Source organism: Trachinotus anak, unplaced genomic scaffold, assembly GCF_046630095.1.
Source record: "Trachinotus anak isolate AG129_WGS33_773 ecotype Australia unplaced genomic scaffold, CSIRO_AGI_Tana_v1 ptg000019l, whole genome shotgun sequence".
Taxonomy (NCBI): Eukaryota; Metazoa; Chordata; class Actinopteri; order Carangiformes; family Carangidae; genus Trachinotus; species Trachinotus anak.
Genome location: NW_027273870.1, coordinates 6,010,552 through 6,029,375, shown reverse-complemented (window position 1 = coordinate 6,029,375; position 18,824 = coordinate 6,010,552). Strand labels below are relative to the sequence as shown.

The 18,824-nt window shown below is 44.4% G+C and overlaps 1 protein-coding gene across 1 annotated transcript; it reads left to right on the top strand.

Moving 5' to 3' along the window:
- Nucleotides 1-286: 286 nt before the first annotated feature.
- On the top strand, nt 287-17,613 carry cep170ab (centrosomal protein 170Ab). The gene is made up of 20 exons (XM_071505027.1): nt 287-404; nt 1,643-1,717; nt 2,047-2,188; nt 2,314-2,403; nt 3,716-3,797; nt 4,010-4,065; nt 4,519-4,681; nt 5,313-5,450; nt 5,645-6,097; nt 6,260-6,630; nt 6,745-6,873; nt 7,051-7,183; nt 8,092-9,564; nt 9,682-9,910; nt 10,157-10,265; nt 11,854-11,988; nt 12,279-12,367; nt 12,748-12,841; nt 15,651-15,702; nt 15,839-17,613. The coding sequence occupies exons 3-20, from the start codon at nt 2,084-2,086 to the stop codon at nt 16,096-16,098; spliced, it is 4,161 nt and encodes a 1,386-aa protein (XP_071361128.1). The 5' UTR covers nt 287-404; nt 1,643-1,717; nt 2,047-2,083; the 3' UTR covers nt 16,099-17,613.
- The last annotated feature ends 1,211 nt before the right edge of the window (nt 17,614-18,824 follow it).

The window sequence follows — 18,824 nt, the reverse complement described above, 5'->3', positions numbered from 1 at the left end:
GGGTACATAGGCCACACTTAGTAAGTAGAACGTAACAGCATTTACTCAATGATTATTCTGGCTTTTTAAATGAAGGAGGAAACGCGCTCATTTTAACTCAACCTGAAGATCATTTCCGTCAAGTCTATGTGGGCTATAAACCTGTGCATTAGGCTGCTTATATGGGGTCACTATCAACAACCACTCATCTAATATAGGCCACTCACTCCCTCACTATGCGTTTTGCTGTCACTACACTATTACATAACCTCATGTGCTCTTCCTACATGAGCACACAGCGCCACCGTGGGACCAAGACACAGTGTTGTCGGGGGAGCTGGGCTGGGCAGCGGGCAGCGGGGAGCAGCAGGAGCGCTGTGCACAACCCTCCACATATCGGATGCTGATCGACTGTAGAGCGCCTGGTAAGTGACATCTCTGTCCCTCTGCTTATTGTGTGTGTGTGTGTGTGTGTGTGTGTTTTTCGAGTCGGCCCTGATGTCTTTTGCTGCTTCCTCTGCTCTGAGGATGGAGACGGTGAAATGAGCATCGCTGTGTTTGTGCGACAAACACTAGCCTATATGTCGTCCATAACGGGGAGCCGTGGCTGCACATCGGCAGATAGAGCCCCCACAGCCCGATTCACAACAACACGTGAGAAGTGCTGTTGTAAATCGGACTAAATGAGCCGGTGTGTTGGTTTGCAGAGGATGCGCAAGTGAGGAACGTTAAGGATCAATAGGCTTCAGATGACAGGTCGGTAATCAGCATCCACGGCAGGTTCACTGGAGCTGGGTACGTCGCTATTTATTCAATAATGTGCGTGTTTTTTCTATAACGTTAGGCTTTTTTTAACCGAATGTTCCTCACTACAATGATGTCATTGTGAAATGGCTCCATGATGAACGCTGGACTGAGACATGGCCTAACTGGGCTAATTTTCTGGCTCTGTCATTGGCTGTAACCCATCACCCGCCGCCGCCGCTTACAAGCACAGTTGATGTGTTGTGATTTGCAGTGGAGATTCATATCTGAGGGTGGATGAGGCCGTGTGCGGCCAAGAGGAAATCTGGGCCACTAGGAGCCGGGCCAGAGAAAGGGTTAACCAAGTCCACTCCTGCACAGGGGAGGGAAGGGAGGCTGTCAAGTCCCATTGGGACTGAGTTGATGCACAAACAGGAGCCCCAGATATGACAAAGTGTGCGTAATTAAATCCCACTAATTCACCTATGGCTCCTTCAGAGCGTGAGTCAGCAAGGCCTGTGTGTGGAAGATGCCCCTGCAGAGGGAGGACCGGCTGTGTGTCCCACTGAAAAGAGCTGTTGTGCTGTTGGAAGTGCATGTGAACCCTGACAGCTGCACAGAAATCATATGAGAGAATCATGGGGAGCAGGGATGTGGGTTTTTCGAGGAAAAAACGTTATTGCTGTCTTTATCTTCTCTGTCTGTTTCTCTGGCTTCCTCCTCTGTCTCGCCTGTGTGTGTTTAATGTGTGCGTGGGTCTGTGCGGCCTGACTTACATAGTGCACAGCATCAAACTAAATTAGCTGTCCTAATGCACATGAATCATTATCTCTCTTTCTTTCTCATCATTAACCCCAAGTCATGCTCACTTCCTCCTTCCTCCTGTAAAATATCTGACTCCTCCTCCTCTGTTTTTCAGTGGTGAGGCTCTGGATTTGCAGACGACTCTGCTGAGAAATTCAATTTGGGAGTTTAGTGGGATGCCTGGAATTCTGTAAGCTGTTAGTTGATTTCTACACTTGTGGGTCTTCGTTAATGTTGTTAGCTGCATTACAGGCAGAGATAAGCATGTCAGTGTCCTGGGGTGATACCTGAAATAGCTACTGTTTATATGATACACAAACACGCACACACATGCACAGATGCTGAAATAATGTACTGTAACTGTATGAAGCTGTAGGGCTCATTCACGCCTGTTTGCGCTGTAAGAACTTATCTATCTAACCCATCAAACTATGACTCATGATAGAAAACAGCCAAATAGATAGATATATAGATATACAGATAGACAACTGTGCACTCTAACACTGTTCCTCTTTTCAGCAGGATGTGTTAAGGGTCAAAGGTCAGTAAGGCAGAGATGAGTCTGACTTCCTGGTTCCTGGTGAGCGGCGGGGGGACGCGTCATCGTCTCCCCAGGGAGATGATCTTTGTGGGGAGGGACGACTGTGAGCTCATGCTGCAGGTACAGAGCTGTAACTCCATCGGACGCCTGCTCCGAGCTGTCAGTCTTCATCCGGCCGGATGATTATCTGAAGCACTACAGATTAGCATGGATTACAGTGATTGACAGGATTTTGTGTGATTTAGTCCCGCAGTGTGGACAAACAACACGCTGTCATCAACTACGAGCCGAATACAGACGAACACAAAGTCAAGGACCTGGGCAGCTTAAACGGGGTGAGTGAGTTGCTTATCTTCTGATTTATCTACTCACTTCTTAGAAAAGTAGTACTCCCTGATCCTATAACAGACATAATGTATTTTAAACAGAATCTTTATGTATTTGTACAAATGTCATTATATAGTGTCCAGAGGTAAAATGATGATTAAAAAAAATAGATTCAATTGTTTCCAAGTTTGTTTTAAAACAATATCCTCAAATGCCCATGTGAGCATGGAAATGAATCGATTTTGGTTGCTGAAATCATTTATTATCTTTATTCACCATTAATATATCCCTTCCTGAAGTGATTCCAGTGTAAATGGTGGTTAACAAAATCTAGTGTCCGTCCAAGTTCAGCTGAAGTTAATATGAAGCTTCAGCTGTCCGAATGTGAAAAATCAAGTGGAGATCTTCCAAACTTAGCAGGATTTCTTCCCAGTGTTTCCCCTGACCGTGTTTCCTTGCTGAGCTGTGGTGGAGGGCTAGTAACACAAAGGAGAACTTATTATTATCTACTTATAATTAACATAACGTACTGTTACTCTGAAAGACACCTACATGTGGTTTTTTTTTTTTTTGGCTTACTTTGGTTTTTGAAGCATCATATTAGCTTCTGCCGAACCTTGGAGGAAGATACTCTGGATATTATTTCTTACCACTTACTCTCAAATCACTTAAATCTTTTCAGGACCGCTTTTGGAGAAGAGGAGCAAAGACTGTTTTAAGGTCCATGTAGGCATGTGGGTTAAAGACAGACTTGTAAAACTATCCTTTAATTCCAAAGCTGGACAGACCCATTTGAAGTTCATGACGTCACTGTTGACAAGAACCAATCATAGACAAGATCTAAGCTGTCCTCTTCTGTTAGAAAAAATGACAATTTGTCTAATTTCTTTGGTCTCCAATCATTGTGCAAGAAAAAATGAACAGAACTGGTATAACCACTGTGATGCTTGTGTTTTGGTACCGATCACAAAATGATACTTGCACACATTTTTCTACAAAAGGAATTTCTGTTTTACTGTAAAGACAAATAGGTAGGTAGGTTCGTAGGTTCCCCCCATCCATCAGTGTTTAATACCATCATAACACAAACAGACTTTTGCCAAAATAAAGTAAAAAAATAGCAAAATTATGATTCAAATCAAGAAGTATCTGTGTGCAGGAAAATTAGACAAGGACTCAGACCAAGTGTCTAGTCCCAATTTTTGGTAAAAAGTTGATTTTCAGCATTAGGTGTAACATTATTAGTATTAGGTAACACGAGTGAGCTTCATCACCAGGCCATTATCTCTGTTCTTAACCACGCTCTGCTTTTGTTCGCAGACATTCGTCAATGACGTCAGAATACAGGAGCAAATCTATGTGACACTGAAAATTGATGACAAATTGAGGTTTGGATACGATATCCTTTAAATATGGTCTCCTATTAGCTGTCAAACCCCCGTGACACACAGCACAAGGTCAGTGAACACGGTCAACATGGTAACTATATCTGTTCTTGAGTAGCTGTGAACGCTCACTGCACTCTGCCTGCTGCATAATATATAAGGCTATCAGTGCATGTTTCTCACCCCTTGCAAAGAGCTCACTGTCTTTTACCTTAACCCGCCTCACATACCAACCTGTTCACTGTGGTTCGAGGAGAGCTGCATATTCCCGAGGAGGCCCTCAAGGTTAGACGCTACATTGTGCATGTAATCAGAAACCTTCCTGCATGTAGTGGGTTCATATGTTAACTGACAGGATAAATATGCCCGCTCAAAACAAGACAGCCGGAAATCTCTTGTATTTTTTCATCAGTTTGTAAAATACCTTAGACAGGTGGATTCTAGTCAAAGAGAGCAAAGCGTTCTGCTGAACTGGGGAAAACAACTTTTCAAGCTTGATTATTCTGCTGTTTCATCACAGCAAACTGCCCAGGTAGCTGCAGAAATGACAGGATCTCATCCTAATGAGCTACATGAAATTTCAGTGTTAATATTCAGATTGTCTCCTCAATTCTAAGCTAAGCCTGAGATTTAAAAAAAGAAAGAGGCTGTTCTGTATATCCCATATGTAGCAGCGTTTGACTGTCATGGTTTGCCTCCATCTGTCTAAACTGTCCTTGCTCTGGTCTCATCTATCAGCATGAGAAATTCAGCAGCCAGCTTCAGCTGAACCAGAAGAAGCCTGCGGAGGGGGAATCGTCTAAATCAGTGGTGAAACCCTCTGATGCAGCAGCGGCGACGGTGTGTGAGGGGGCCACCGCTAAGCCCCCAGAGGTCAGCAGGGTGGAGGACAAGACCACAGGTGAGTATGGATATCCAGAGATACAGTGACACTGATTAACTGTTCATCTAAAGGTCACAGCAACACAACACAGAGCTCAATCTACAGCTGCCTGAACCTTAGGAGAATAAATTGATGTGATCGGCAACAATTTAATAATTGTCAAATTTATTCATCAAAAATGACAAACATTTGCTGGTTCTTGCTGTCAGAAGAACTTGGTTGGTGTCAGGTGTTTGCTGCTTCTTTGTAAACTGAATTTCTGCATTTTGATCTGTTGGTTAACATTTTATAGACTAAAAAAATTAATCGATACATGATAATAGAAATAAACAGATAAAATAATTATTCGTTACAGCCCTAAACTAGGTTGGAAAGGTAATAATAAACCAGCTGCACCCAAAGTTGTCCAACAGTTTAGTTTTTTGTATTCTTTTAAATACTTTCTTTGGTATTTTGTAACTCTATTACGCAGCAGACAGTAGAGTGATGACAGGAAAAACAGATGGCAGATGACACACAACAAAGGTTCCAGGCTGGATGCAGCTTGGGGACGTTGCAGGTCATTTAGTCCCTAGGCCAAACCTTTTAGCTATAGCAAATGCAGGAATGTCTTTCCTTGTAAAACTAACTGACTGGTTGCTTTTGCCAGGGGATGTGGCAGTTTTGCACAGGGGTACGCCCCTTTATGGCCAGCCTGCCTGGTGGGGAGATGGAGACGCTGATGACCAGCAGCCAGGGAGGCCTGAGGAAAAGAGCTCAGACCGGAAACGTGAAAAACCTGAAACAGGTATGAACAATGTTGCATGAAGATCACAAGAAAGGTACTACTTTATGAGATCTCGTGATGTAGTTGAGGAAGTAATTACAATGTGTTATTAAAAACATACACATTTTCACAGTTTGCCAAACAGCAATTTTGAATGGGTTCAGTTTTTTTTAATAAATATCATGTATTAGAGATGTCTGCATTCATTCTGACAGACACCAAGAAAAGTGCTGAAGTCCCAAAGTCCGTCCAACAAACAACATCCAATCAGGAGCCGAGTTACTTCGAGATCCCCACCAAGGATACTCCGTCAGCAGGTAAAGTGAGTGGTGAGGCCGCCTCACGGGAACAAGAGGCTGGTTCCTCTGCTGCTGCAGAGTCCGTTCATGGCCATGCTTCCTTCACGATTGAGTTTGACCCTGGAGCGTCAGGTAAAGTCACTGTCAAAGATCGAGTGGCCAAAGTAGGACCAGAGACCAGGCCACGTCCTAAACGACCTGTTGGGGAGGAGCTGAGTCCACTTCAGACAGCCATGGTAGCAGCGGAGGTCAAAGTCGCTGATTGGCTGGCCCAGAATGAGCTGCCATTGGCTCTCAAAGAGACGGTTGCAGAGGATGACGGGGAGAGCGTGAAGAGTGATGTTCCCGTACAACTGAGGAGTCTAAAAGGTGTGTGTGCATGCAGCAGTTAGTTCGAGCAGCATGTCCCACTATAACTAACCTACTTCACTTTACTGCAAGATTAATATTTTCTTTCTTATTTAGTTTAATTTATCTCTCTTCCTCTAAACCCCTGACCCATTGCCTCCCGCTCTGCCCCTCCCATGCCAGGCAGTAAACATGAGGACGGCACACAGAGTGATTCAGAGAACGCACTTGGCGAGCAGCGCAGGGCTGCAGCACTGGATGACCGCGCATGGGGGCTTTGGGGCGGTGCAGGGATGAAGATTAGAGAGGGTCGTGCTAATGTACCAGAGGGGCTCTTCGCAGAGGAGGACAGTCCAGCGCGCCGTCGCAAGTCTTCGACTTCCAAAGTGGCAAGTGGATTCGTGGAGAGGCGACGTGGCTCAGCGCCACACCAGCAGAATGGACGTGACGAGTGCCATCACCATGGAGATGACTATAGTGACAGAGGGACCTACACCATTGAGCTGGAGAATGGAGATCATGAAGAGGAAGAGGCCAGGAAAATGATCGACAAGGTGGGGAAGAAGAACGTTATAATACACCCATCCACTATATCCACTTAGCTTCTGATTATATCACCAATCTATTTTCATATGTGTTTGCTTGTGCACTTGTTTGTATGTTTTAAGGTGTTTGGTGTGGATGCGCAGGAGGCTGTTTGTGTGTCGAGGCTGGGTGGTGCTGACCAAAGAGAGAGGCTCACCTCCCAGAGGTCTGGAACAGGAGACAGAGGGAAGCCTGGACGCATAGAGACAGAGGTGCAAAAACTGAGCGCATCCTTTTAAATTCTATTCAAAAACTCATCTGTCAAAAAGAGCAGTCTACAATGTCTCATGTCCTCTGTCTTTCATTGCAAGTTTAATTAAAAAAACAACCAACAGCCACTGCTACTCTGTCTAAATACTACATTTTTTCTCCATGCTGTCTTTGTCCAGGTACTATCTGAGGAACTGGTGGTGGGAGGTCCCCGCTGGGTCTCACAGTGGGCTACTCTGGCTGCAAGTCACATTAGGACGGACCCTGAGGGCTCAGGAGGGGAGTGCCACATCATGGTCACAGAGGACAGAGGTGCTTACAGAAACTCTCATCTGAACAGGAAAAACACAGAGATTTCACTGGGTCAGCTCATCTCTCTAATTTTAGCTAAAATGATCCCGTGTAGAAACCTCTCAAGAGCATTAAACTGAGCAAGGATGTGTTTCACTGATTATGAATTCAACTTTTCATTTTACCGATGACATAACATTGTGTGACTTTAAAGCAACACTGTAGCTTTTGAAAGAAGAAATATTAATCTTCCTCTCATGAATGAAAAGTTGATTTAGTAAGAAATAAAACACACCTTCGTTCAAGTCAACACACTCAGGGACTGTGTAACTGCAGCCTCATGACTGGTGTGGCCCCGTGGCATAACAAACTCGAGATAAATTGCTAAGTAACTGAGTTCACTGAGTTTATGGCACATGACCCCAGTAGCCACTGTTCAGCAAAAGTTGCATAGCCTCACTCTCAGCAAAGGTTTCACATTGAAGTATTGTAGCATATTATACGTATACACCTGAGGCCATTTTCATTCAAAGCTTATTTTATAACCAAACTGCATCCACATTTTAATAGACAGTCATTTCATTATCTTTGGTCTGTTGGCTGTCCTTACCCAGACTTTCTAGCGTGTTTCCATTAACGTCCTGAAGTTCTTGAATAAATGAACAGATTCACATCTGTGCTTTCTGTAAATGATCCTCGCTGACATTTTTCAGCTCGAGTAAAATGACAGACTGTTTGACAGTTCATTAGCGTATGAAGAATAAAGTAATATTTCATGGTTCATCTGGTAGACGGAGAATCGCTGAATGGAAACCACAGTGCAGACTGCTACTAGTGCATCAATTCTACTGTCATCCCACCCACCACTGATATGTAATACATTCATCTGAAGACTCACCTTACTATTGATAGATTTTCTCTCCTTTCAGCTGAAATAAGTGAGTCCAGCCACTCAGCCTCCTTTGCCTCCTCAGGCTACACAGAGCGCAAGAGGAGAACCCTGCCCCAGCTGCCTGGAGAGGAGCTCGCCCTGGGAAGGAGGACTCCGGGCTCAGGCCTGCGTACAGATATGGGGGAGAAACAGGACACAGAGCTACAGGAGAAGGAGAACCAGGAGGGGAAGATGGCCAGGGGGAAAAATCGGCCTGGTCACGGCACCGGAGGTGTGGGCAGTCACGGTGGGAGCCCCAGTCGCTCCTCGCCAGCCAAATCACAGGACAGTGGTGGTGGGAGATCAGGTCAGTCAGGCGTGCTGACTAAGCTCCCTCCTCGTCCACTGACCAGCGGGGAGAAGAGAATGGAGGAGTCACGGAGGAGGAAAAAGGAAGAGGAGAAGGCTAGGGAAAGTAGTGGGAAACCATTGTTGAGGCAGGAGAGTTTTACTGTGGAGAAACCAAGCTCCAATGTTCCCATTGAGCTCATACCGCGCATTGATGGGCTCACAGGCAGCAGAGCGCAGAGTAGGGAGGCTGGCATCGACAGTGTCACGCTGCAGAAAGACTCTGAAGCAGTGGCAGCCTTTTTAGAGACCACTGTTTCAGACCAAGGTGATCCGATAAGTCAGTCCATCGAGGGGTCTATGTCGCCTGAGTCAGACGTGGACACAACAAGCACAGTCAGCCAAGCTGATGGAGCGAGGAAAGTTGTCCAGAAGCGCAGGACCCTTGCAGGACAGCAGAAGGAGAGAACAGTAGTGTGCTCATCCAGCAAGGGGCCTGCTGGGGGCCGAGAGACCCAGGACAGGAGGCCCAAGACCAGAACATCTGGTCCTCCGCAGCCCAGCCGCCCCTGGACATCCCTGGACCTCACTGATGATGACGTCAACTCCAACTCTCTCCTTTCAGACTCGCAGCACACCTCCACACAGGGCTCCAGAAGCTCACATACCAGAGCCCAAACAGGGAGTACAACAGTGGGGGCAAGCACTAAGTCTAGTCGGGCTAAGGTCACCCAGGCACCCGCCTCGTCTGCACCCAGTAAAAACACCAATGTCGCCAAGCCCAGGCCCACCAGGGCATCCCTGCTGAGGCGAGCCCGGCTGGGGGATTCATCAGACACCGAACCTGCTGATCTTGACCGGATGTCAGTGGCCTCTGAGGCCTCCACTGCTAGTTCCACATCCAGGACAGGGATGGCAAGAAGAGGAATGTCCAGGATAGAGGCTTTGGCTCAGCCGAGGAGGCCGAGGGTGGGCTCCCCCTCAGCCCAGAGTGACTCAGAGGCCACTGTGACAAGGAGTCGAGGTCTGGGGGCCCGGAGTGTGGCAGGAGATTACGTCAGACAGGGACTGAGAGGATCCAGCGCCACCTCAGTGTCTGGACCCAGAGCCAGGGCTAACAGCGCCTCCAAGCTGCCTGACAAGAGTAAAGGTTCCTCCTCACATGGACACGTCACATCTGCATGTAAGTATTTTGCTGATCACAAATTCTGTTCACTCAGTGTTCTGATTGATGCTTTCACTGCCCAAACATTATGCAATCATCCACAATGACCCTGCTTAACTCTTATTCTTTCCTCAGCTGGCACTCGCTGGCGCCGTGTGCCTGTGGAGTACGCGTCCACCTCGGAGGACGAGTACGGCTCAAACCGCCACATATCCAAGCCGTTCCTGTCTACTCGAGTAGCCCAGCTAGGAGGTTCAGCCCCAGCAACGCCTAATCCTTCAAGCCTGGCTGCCCTGAAGCAGCACTCCAGGGAACAGGACGAGTATATGAGAGACTGGACAGCTCACAGCGAGGAGATAGCCAGGTGGGTAAGCGATACAGTAGGTACTCCAGTGCAGTTAGAGAGCATCGATGAATCACGGCATTTGAATATAATTCCTCTGCTGTTTTTAAATGTTTGGGAATGATTTACTTTTTTATTTTGTGCAGTGCTTTCACTTTGGCAGTTAATGTATAAGTTCCTGTTTGAAGTATATGAAAATGTAACTTAAAACACAAGAAGACAAATTTATTGCACATATATCATCAATGATTTGTATTTGTTCATCAGAATCAGCCAAGACCTTGCCAAAGACCTGGCCATGCTCGCCAGAGAAATTCATGACGTGGCAGGAGAGATCGACTCAGTCAGCCCCGCAGCCACTGATCCTGGAGCTCTGGTATTGTCAGCACATTATACAAAACCAAACAGAAATCTCAAGCAAAACATGGCCTCTCTATCTGGTGGATTAGATAATAATAAAATATATAAATTCTTATTAACTTGGATTGGATTGGATTGGATTGGATTGGATTGGCTTTATTGTCACTGTAACAGTACAAGTACAATTGCAGCGAAATTACAACAGTCACCCCCTCAACACATAACATAACAGGATGACTGTAGCAAAAAAGGGGGGGGGGGGGGAAACATGTGGAGAGGAGAGGAGAAAAAAAAGAAATAAACCCAAACTATACTCCGGGGGGGGGTACAGTGTGGATTTGATAAAAAAAAAAAACCTCGGCAACATAAGCATATATAAGCACATTTTACAACATATCGACGCAAACAACTTGCTCCAGGGGAGGGGGGAGGGGGGGAGGAGGTGGTTCCAGTACAGACAGGCAGCCAGCCTTAGCCGCTGCCATTGAGGCGCCGCCATCGGACCCCGCCCGCTGCACTGGATGGGAAGAAGCGGCGAAGGCGTGGGATGGGGTTGGGGGTTGGGGTGTGTATTGCATATGTACATGTGAGGAGTGCCGTGAATGTGTGTGTGTGCATAGGCCTGGAGAGTCGCTTCGTCTAGTTCACAATCAGTGCCTCAGTTCGCAGGGTGTCATCGCGATAACACAGCAAGTTGCCATGGAGACATCCTTGATCGGGTCCTGGACGGAGTCAACAATCAACAGGTGTCCGTGGAGGAAGGGAGGGAGGGGTAGGAGTAGAAGTGTCTCACTGCAGCGATCTCGTGGGGGAGTTGTTCCAGCACCGGCCTTGGCCAAGGCTGGTGCTGCGGGGGCCGGAACGCAGATTAGATTATGATTGTTTGGGTTAGGGCGAGCAGTCGTATTTCAATTGACACGGCTTACTCTGTTAGTCCATTCTGGTCATCTCCATCCATTCTCCTTTGCAAAGCTGAAAGCTTCTCCAAGATGTGATCCATATTGCGATTTATGACCACAGTCTGAGCGTTAACAGCTCTGTCTATTGCCACAGACAGGGTGTTGACAGCTCCTTCCAAGGTGTTTCCCAAGTTGCGGTTCACAATCACAGTCTGAGTGCTTACAGCTTTACTCACTCCATCAATTATGTCGGGCAGCGTGGGGATTTGGACTGCTGTCACCGTCTTCCGAATTTTCCGATACACCAGGGCAATGCCTAATCCAATCAGCAGAAATATCACAGTTCCGAATATATAGAGATCTTCGATGTCCTCAACGGAAAGAATCGCCAGGCACACGACCCTCCACTCCTCCCAGGAGTCCCTCATGTAACCAGCGGCGTACGTTCCGCCAGGGCAGACAGGTTCCCCCGAACCCGGGCTTCTCGTCGAGAAGATCCTGTCAATTGCGTTGAGAGACCAGTTGACCAATTCCATGATTTTAGATTTAGAGAGCAGTGCGGAGAGAGGCTTCCAAGGTTTAGACAAGACAGGACGAGATGTGAGACCACCCAGATTAAATCTGATGATACAAAGATTCCTAACGCAGTCAAACTATAGGATATGTAGAAATAACATTCTTTGGTGTCTTTTAATTGTGTTTTAGTTGGAGGAGAGAGTATTTGATGACGGCTTGGACCTAGCTGGTCCCTCCACAGAGCACAGCGCGCGGTCTGTGGAGCTGCGACCCCGAGGATCTGGTGGACAGGGCTCCCGCTCACTTGTAGCAAGTGATTCACATGTAAGTCTGTACCACAGAGTGCCACTAGAGGGAGCCCCCTACATGCCAACTAGTGTCATTACTGAGCAGACAAAACCTGGTTCTAATTGGGCCCAAAACTGTAACCTGAGCCAATAAGGACAAGTATTTCAATAGTCTTGGCTATAATTTGGCTCAAATTTAGCAGTAGCATTGAAAAGGTTGTTACCCTTTCTAGTTTCTCTCTAGAATTCCACCATGTGTGTTAACTGGTCTTTAAATGCCTGTTAAATAACAGTGAAGTTGATGTGTTACTTTATATCGTCCATCAGGCGGTGCTTGACAGTTTACTCCTCGCATCTGTGAATCAACTCTCAAGCAGGATACGTCAGTCTGTTGACAAAACCACCTGCAAAATCAGGTAAGCGTCATGCAACAGTAAGAACTGCTGTTATTGTAAATGTGGTGTAAATTTTATACATACTACACCGAACAAAAGAGCAAATGGGAATATACTGTATGTTGTTTGAAGATTCCTGTTTGTTTTATGCTGAAACTAGGCCAGTAAGCACAATGTGAGTGGCACATCACAAAGGTTTAGTCTGACAACCAGCTACAGATCTTATTCATTAGAACTCATAGGATGACAGCAACAAAGGCCTTTTTTTCAGTCCTGCAATCTGCAGACAGTGTCTGAATTCAATCACTTTAACAGTCAACTAACACTTCTATCAAGAGCTATATTAAGCATATTTTCATGAATTTTACTTTCATCTATTTTTGTAACAACCTGGCCTCCAGGATCCTCTTCAAGGATAGAGAACGGAAATGGGAAGAGATTGAGAACAAACTGCAGGCGGAGCACGACTCCTTACTACTCAAGAGCTCCAACAAGGTGATGAACATTACCACTTCTGACACGTTGTCTGTTTTTTCTGCGAAAGACTTGTGAAATAGACGAGATAGTGATATTTTTAGCCACACTAGCAGCATGAGTGTAGCGATGGTAATGTCAGTCTGTTGTCTGGTCCAGCCTGAAATCTCTCAAGTAATAAACAGATTGTAAAGTTACTTTTTATCCGCTGTGCTCAGAGGTCGAGTCCTATCCAGCATGAGATTGACATAAATGAAATGTCTCAACAACTATGGAACGTAATCACTTTAATGATTTAACTAACTCCTCTAGTGCCATCATCAGGCCTAAATCTCACTTGTCCAGTACTTTGATACTCACACATCTAATCACATTCCCATCAGCCTCAGCTGTACTTTAGTGTTTTAGCCTAATTAGGATACATTAGCATGCTAAAATGTTAAACTAAGATGGTGAACATGGTAAAGATTACACCTGCTAAACATCAGCAGGTTAGCACTGTCATTGTGTTATCATGCTGTAGGAGCTCTGTGCAGCTGCAGGCTGCTTAAGGTTAGCTTTAATGATCGTGGGGTATTAACCACAGCTGGCAGTAGCTCCAAAGAAAGAGGGTCATAGGAAAAAGAGTAAATGTGTGCATGTTGATGTGCATGTGTGTGTATCAGTGAATGAATATTGTCTGTATTTTATAACTACTGAAGATTGATTTGGAGGTACTGACAGTGTTGAAAGCGTAATTTTGCAACCTACCAATTACTTTACACTGGAAGAAGTTGAACTACAGCAAAGCTACAAGAGTTAAAACCTAGTATATGCCCGGACCGCCTGGTCAAACCCTGACACAACATTGTCTGACAAAATCACCAAACACATAACTTAAAGACAAAGATTGTGCTGGGATTTACTGCAAAATGATCACTGACGAGGAGACAGAATGTCTTTATTTAACAGGCTTTTATGAGAGGCAGGTCCTCATTTCCAACTCTCTCTGTTTGATATGTAGAATTGGTCGTAGCAGTATTTTTGGTACAAAGCCTCGTTTTCAGTCGCTCCCATTTACTGCATGATGAGTTAATACAAACTCAACACTTCTTGTAATCATTTCAAATCAGAAGCCCTCTAGTGTCTCAGTGGGCAGAAACCCTTTATTTCTTATAAGGGCCTTTATTGCTGTGCTGCCGTAAGCATATTGGCTCATTTCCGGTTGCTGGTATGTCAATTGTTTACATGCTGTTCAGACCTGATAGTTTCTTTAGTAGTTGCAAATTACTTCTGTCTCTCCCTCCTACTCCCCTGCCCTCGCTGTTCAGTGTGTCAGATGTTTAGTTATTCCTCTGCCTCCTTTAGTAATAATGATACATGTAATGAAAGTAGTTTATTTGCTTTAATGGAGGCGAGGCTCAGTGTATTGGAATTGCTCCTCTACATCCCTGCAGTTCCTGAGCTGCTCAGTACACTGCCCGAAAAAGCAGCGTAGCCCTAAGTCCACTGTTGGAATCCATACACAGTCTGGTCATGTACCAGGTTTATACCTGGTCTTGTTTGAAAAAATCTAGAAACAATATGCTAAGTTGGCAATACTGCACACCCACCTAAAACCTGTTTGCACTCAGACACTAAAACTCGGTGACTAGGCATTCTGCTGATGGTGGAAATATGATCAGTCGACCAATCAGTCAATCAGTCAGTCAGGGACATTTCAGATTATAGAGCTGGCCCTAAGGTCCAGCCAATAAAATGATGAAGTTGACAATGTGCACGTGATAGGAAATTATGACAAACTGTAATACAAAAAGTTAAATGTCAGCAAAAAATGACACTCAGTTGAGTTTATTACAAAAAGTGCCTACTTGCTCACAGGTCATACATATACCAAACTAATAAAATGCCCAACTATTCACAGGAAAGTGCTACAATATCACTTTGGTTTAGTATACAATAACTGTTTAAGTATGGCCATGGTGATTCTTCCTCAGGCTGAGTTTCGGGAGGTTTATCCGTGATGACGTTGCTGTGTGAACACCAAGCAACACCCACCCTTGACTTTTGCACATGCACTACGCAAAGGTCAAGTGTGTGGTGTGGACTGTCTGACAAATGCATTGCCTGGGTACAGTGGTCGGGGCTGATCAAAGGGGGTTCATTTCAGCAGAGAAGACTGGGATTTTAGGAAGTCTAATCAGCATAATGCTTTGTTGTTAGTATTATAAACCAAAATGTCAAACACTGAAAGGCAATTTGATACGTCTGAAGAAACGTAATATTTTGCCGAAGAATTTATTTATGTGAGTAATCCATTAGCTTTTCTTTGGGTTGGGATATTGCCACACAGTATCAAATCCTTCCCTACAAACCAGGCAATATTTGATTACTTACTGAAGCAATCACAGAGAGTGCTGACAGTATTACAGCTGTCAGGGGGATCAAATCCAAGGCACCTCAGTCTTGCGCATGCCATTTATATTACCCGACAAGTTCCCTTTTCGGAGAGCAGAGCACACCAGAGATGATTGTTTTGATGGAGAAAAAAAGACTGTTGTTGTGGTCCAAAAAGTTTGACTCCACAAAACATCTGCCTCTCCAAGGGGCAGGGTCATAAATTCTGCCTTTTACCCAGTCTGGCCTCGTTTGAACCCCTCAAGAGATATGTCTATTCACGGCACAAGTCACAGAGCTCGTAAAGTATTACTGGATGTACACGGCACGGCTCCAAACTTATTCCTGCAGCAATGAAGAACCAAATGGAGTTGATTTATTTGGTGGATGAACTTTCACTTACTTAATCACTTCCTAGACTTGCCTTAATTTTGTATTTATATTCTGTTAACAGGAGATTTCAACCATTATTCAAGACCTGAAGAGAGTGGAACGGCAACTGTTAGGTATCTGACACTTCTCTTTAGTATTAGCAACATCCAAAATAGAAAAGTCTTCACCAATCAGGAGGCAATTTAGTAAATTTAGTTTAAACATACTAATTTTAAACGAACTTGTTTTTATTTTGTTCCAATCGGACAGTAATCGACATGATGGTGGACCCAGACGGCACCCTGGATGCCCTGTCCAACCTGGGCCTCACCAGTCCTCTGGCTGACCCAAAGGTCAGCCCAGGGACACAGCAGGGGACGCTGCACCCTGGACCCTCCACAGTCTCAGCTTCCAGGCCTGAAGGGCTGACCTCTGAACCCCGTGGATCCTCAGACCATGCAGAGGTGGCAGAGCGAGACCCACGGCCTCAACAGAGCGCAGATCCTACAACAGACACACTATGGAAATAATTCAAAATGCATCCCTTCTTTTAGACCCATCATGAAGAGCTTGGAGCAGACCTCAGTGTCATTATGTGGGTTCACACGAGAGGAAGGAAGGATAGGTGATGCCTATTCCATCGGAAAGACTGACTGTTCTTCCTGTCAGTCAAACTGAATCATGTCAAGACTGTAAAAGTCCTACACTCTCAAATAGCAGCTCTTGGAATCTCAGATATACGATATGAAAACATAACAGTATTAATTGGTGGGCTCATGAAGAAGCAATGACCTAACATTCAGTAACCCATTTGTGTTTTTGTGTTGCAGCTCATTCTTATTAACCTTAAAAGCATTTGAAAAAAAGAACAGATGTAAAAGATGAAAGGACATAATGTTAAAGGCAAAATCAGAGTATCTCTGACTTTTGCAAAATGTAAAACCCATTCTTGCCATTTTATCACAAGCTTGTCAGTCAGCTGACCTAAGGCCAGTGCAGAAACCCAAACTAGAAACGTGCAATGGTGTCAAAAAAGGATTCAGCAGAGGTGTGTGTGTGAAAAGTGTTCTTTTATCCTGCCATAGAATTATTTATTAAAACTATATATATTGTTGGCCTGTTGCAGTTGCAATCCCCAAGCCCGTCTCAGTAATGATTTTCCATCAGAAAAGGCAACGGTGCCTCTTTGCTGGGAAAAGAACTGGGTATGTACAGTATGTACCTGTGTAAATGTTTATTATAGTTAAATTAAAAACTCCCATCCATGCCTTTCTTTCTTGTGGCAATGTCATTTGAAACCTGTGTATCAAAGATAGACCCTGCGTGTACTATGAAATCAAATGTAGCTCCCAGAAAAGGTTTTCCTCTTCCAAATGTATTTTGTCACAAGTGCCCTGGATCAAACAATCATTAGAGTTGGAGATACGAGACGCTACAGTATATATGAGATCATGAAAGAGGTGAAATTTGTTTCTTTGCACATATCAAAGTTGATATATGTTAATGCTCATCTGTGAGGGACCAGGACATTACACAACCTTATGTCGCTCCTTTATCATGTTGATGTCCTCGACCAAAAACAAAGCAGGGTTTACAGCCAGCTGACTGTCGATGAGCGCTTCCTCAAATTTCTATATGATCACAAACAAAATGTCATGTTTGAACCAGCATAGACAGGGGCTACCTCCAAGTCCTGCAGCTGCATTTTCATCATTAACGATGCAATGGAAGGAAGGACAGTGTAATGACTGTGGGTTTTCCAGTGTCTTGCCTCATACCAATGTTTACACATGAATGTAACCTGATCAGAACTGTTGAAAACATTTTAGCCAAAACAACTTTAATAAAGATTAATGACTGCATTTTGTGCTGAGCGCCTATTGTACTTTGTCTTTAATTCTGTTTGAGCATTTTGAGAATTTTTGTTTGGATGTTTTGTATGAAGTTTTTTTTTTTTTCCTTTTTTTCTTAGTAATGATGTTGGGTTAAATGTTGACCTTGCAATACCTGTGTCTCATTTCCAATAAAATGCATGATAATCATGAGATATGTGGTTGGTTGTGCAATTTTTTTGTAAACAAAGTTTCTTTTACATTCAGTTTCTCAAACACGTTGAATGATTTCCTTCCTCATAAAACATTTGCAAAGGAGACTTTTCTGAAGTTTGACAGCCACATTGTTTGTTTGACAGCAGGCTTCTTCCCTGTCTTTGTTGTTTTGTTACTCTATCTTGAAATGTTACTGCCACAGATTTATCACTAGGATATTGTGGAGTCATTGGCTGGAATTTGTATTGTGTGACCGTTGTGCGCTTTTATGAGAGTAAATGGGGACCACACAAGAAAACAATGCTCTTTGTCATTTAATATTGGTCAAAAACTCCACAGGGAAATCTTAAAGTATATAAATCCCACTGTACGCTACCAAATTTAAGACAAGTGGCTAGCTGGTGAACATAGTTGAGCATTTAGCAGCGAAAAAGCCAAATATTTCCCAGGAGTTGGGGGAGTGGTGCAAAAAACAGCAAAAAAATATGGTCACAATCTCCCCTGCTTGAGTTACAGCTTTGAATTATGGCCAGAAGTGCTTTTGCAGAACCTTATGATGTCACGGTGAAGTTGACCTTTGACCTTGATCACTTCATCATTTTATATTAGTAAACATTTGTGTTAAATTGTGTCATAAATAGCATATGCACTCTTGAGTTATGGTCAAAAACATGTTTTGAGAGGTCAGAGTAACCTTGACCTTTGACCTTTGACCACCAATATCTAATCATTTCCTCCAAGTGAGTGTTCGTGCCAAAGTTGAAGAAGTTTCCTGAAGGCGTTACTGACATATCGCCTGGACAGCCGGGTGTCGGAAGGACAACCCATAAGCATAATCCCTTCGTCCACGACTGTTGTCAGCACAGAATGTAAATAGGAAACTGTATGCTAACTTCGCCATATCAGCTCAAAAGGTGGCCACAAAACATGAGTTAGTAAGTAGTCAGTGAGTAAAATTTTGAATGCAGGAGTTATCTAAATTGTCTGTCATGGAGTACGTTCACATTTTGGTTCTAATGCTGGTACTGTGGTGTTGAAGTATTTCAATACTTCTTCAACAACTGATTTTTGATTACATATTCATATTTCTGTGGCTCTATTAAAAATATTATTACTTTCATCTTCATCACCCCAGAATCTCCTCTGGGCCGCCATCATCCAAAACCCCACAAGCAGCACAACCTCTCCCCCTGCCTGGCCTCTCTCTC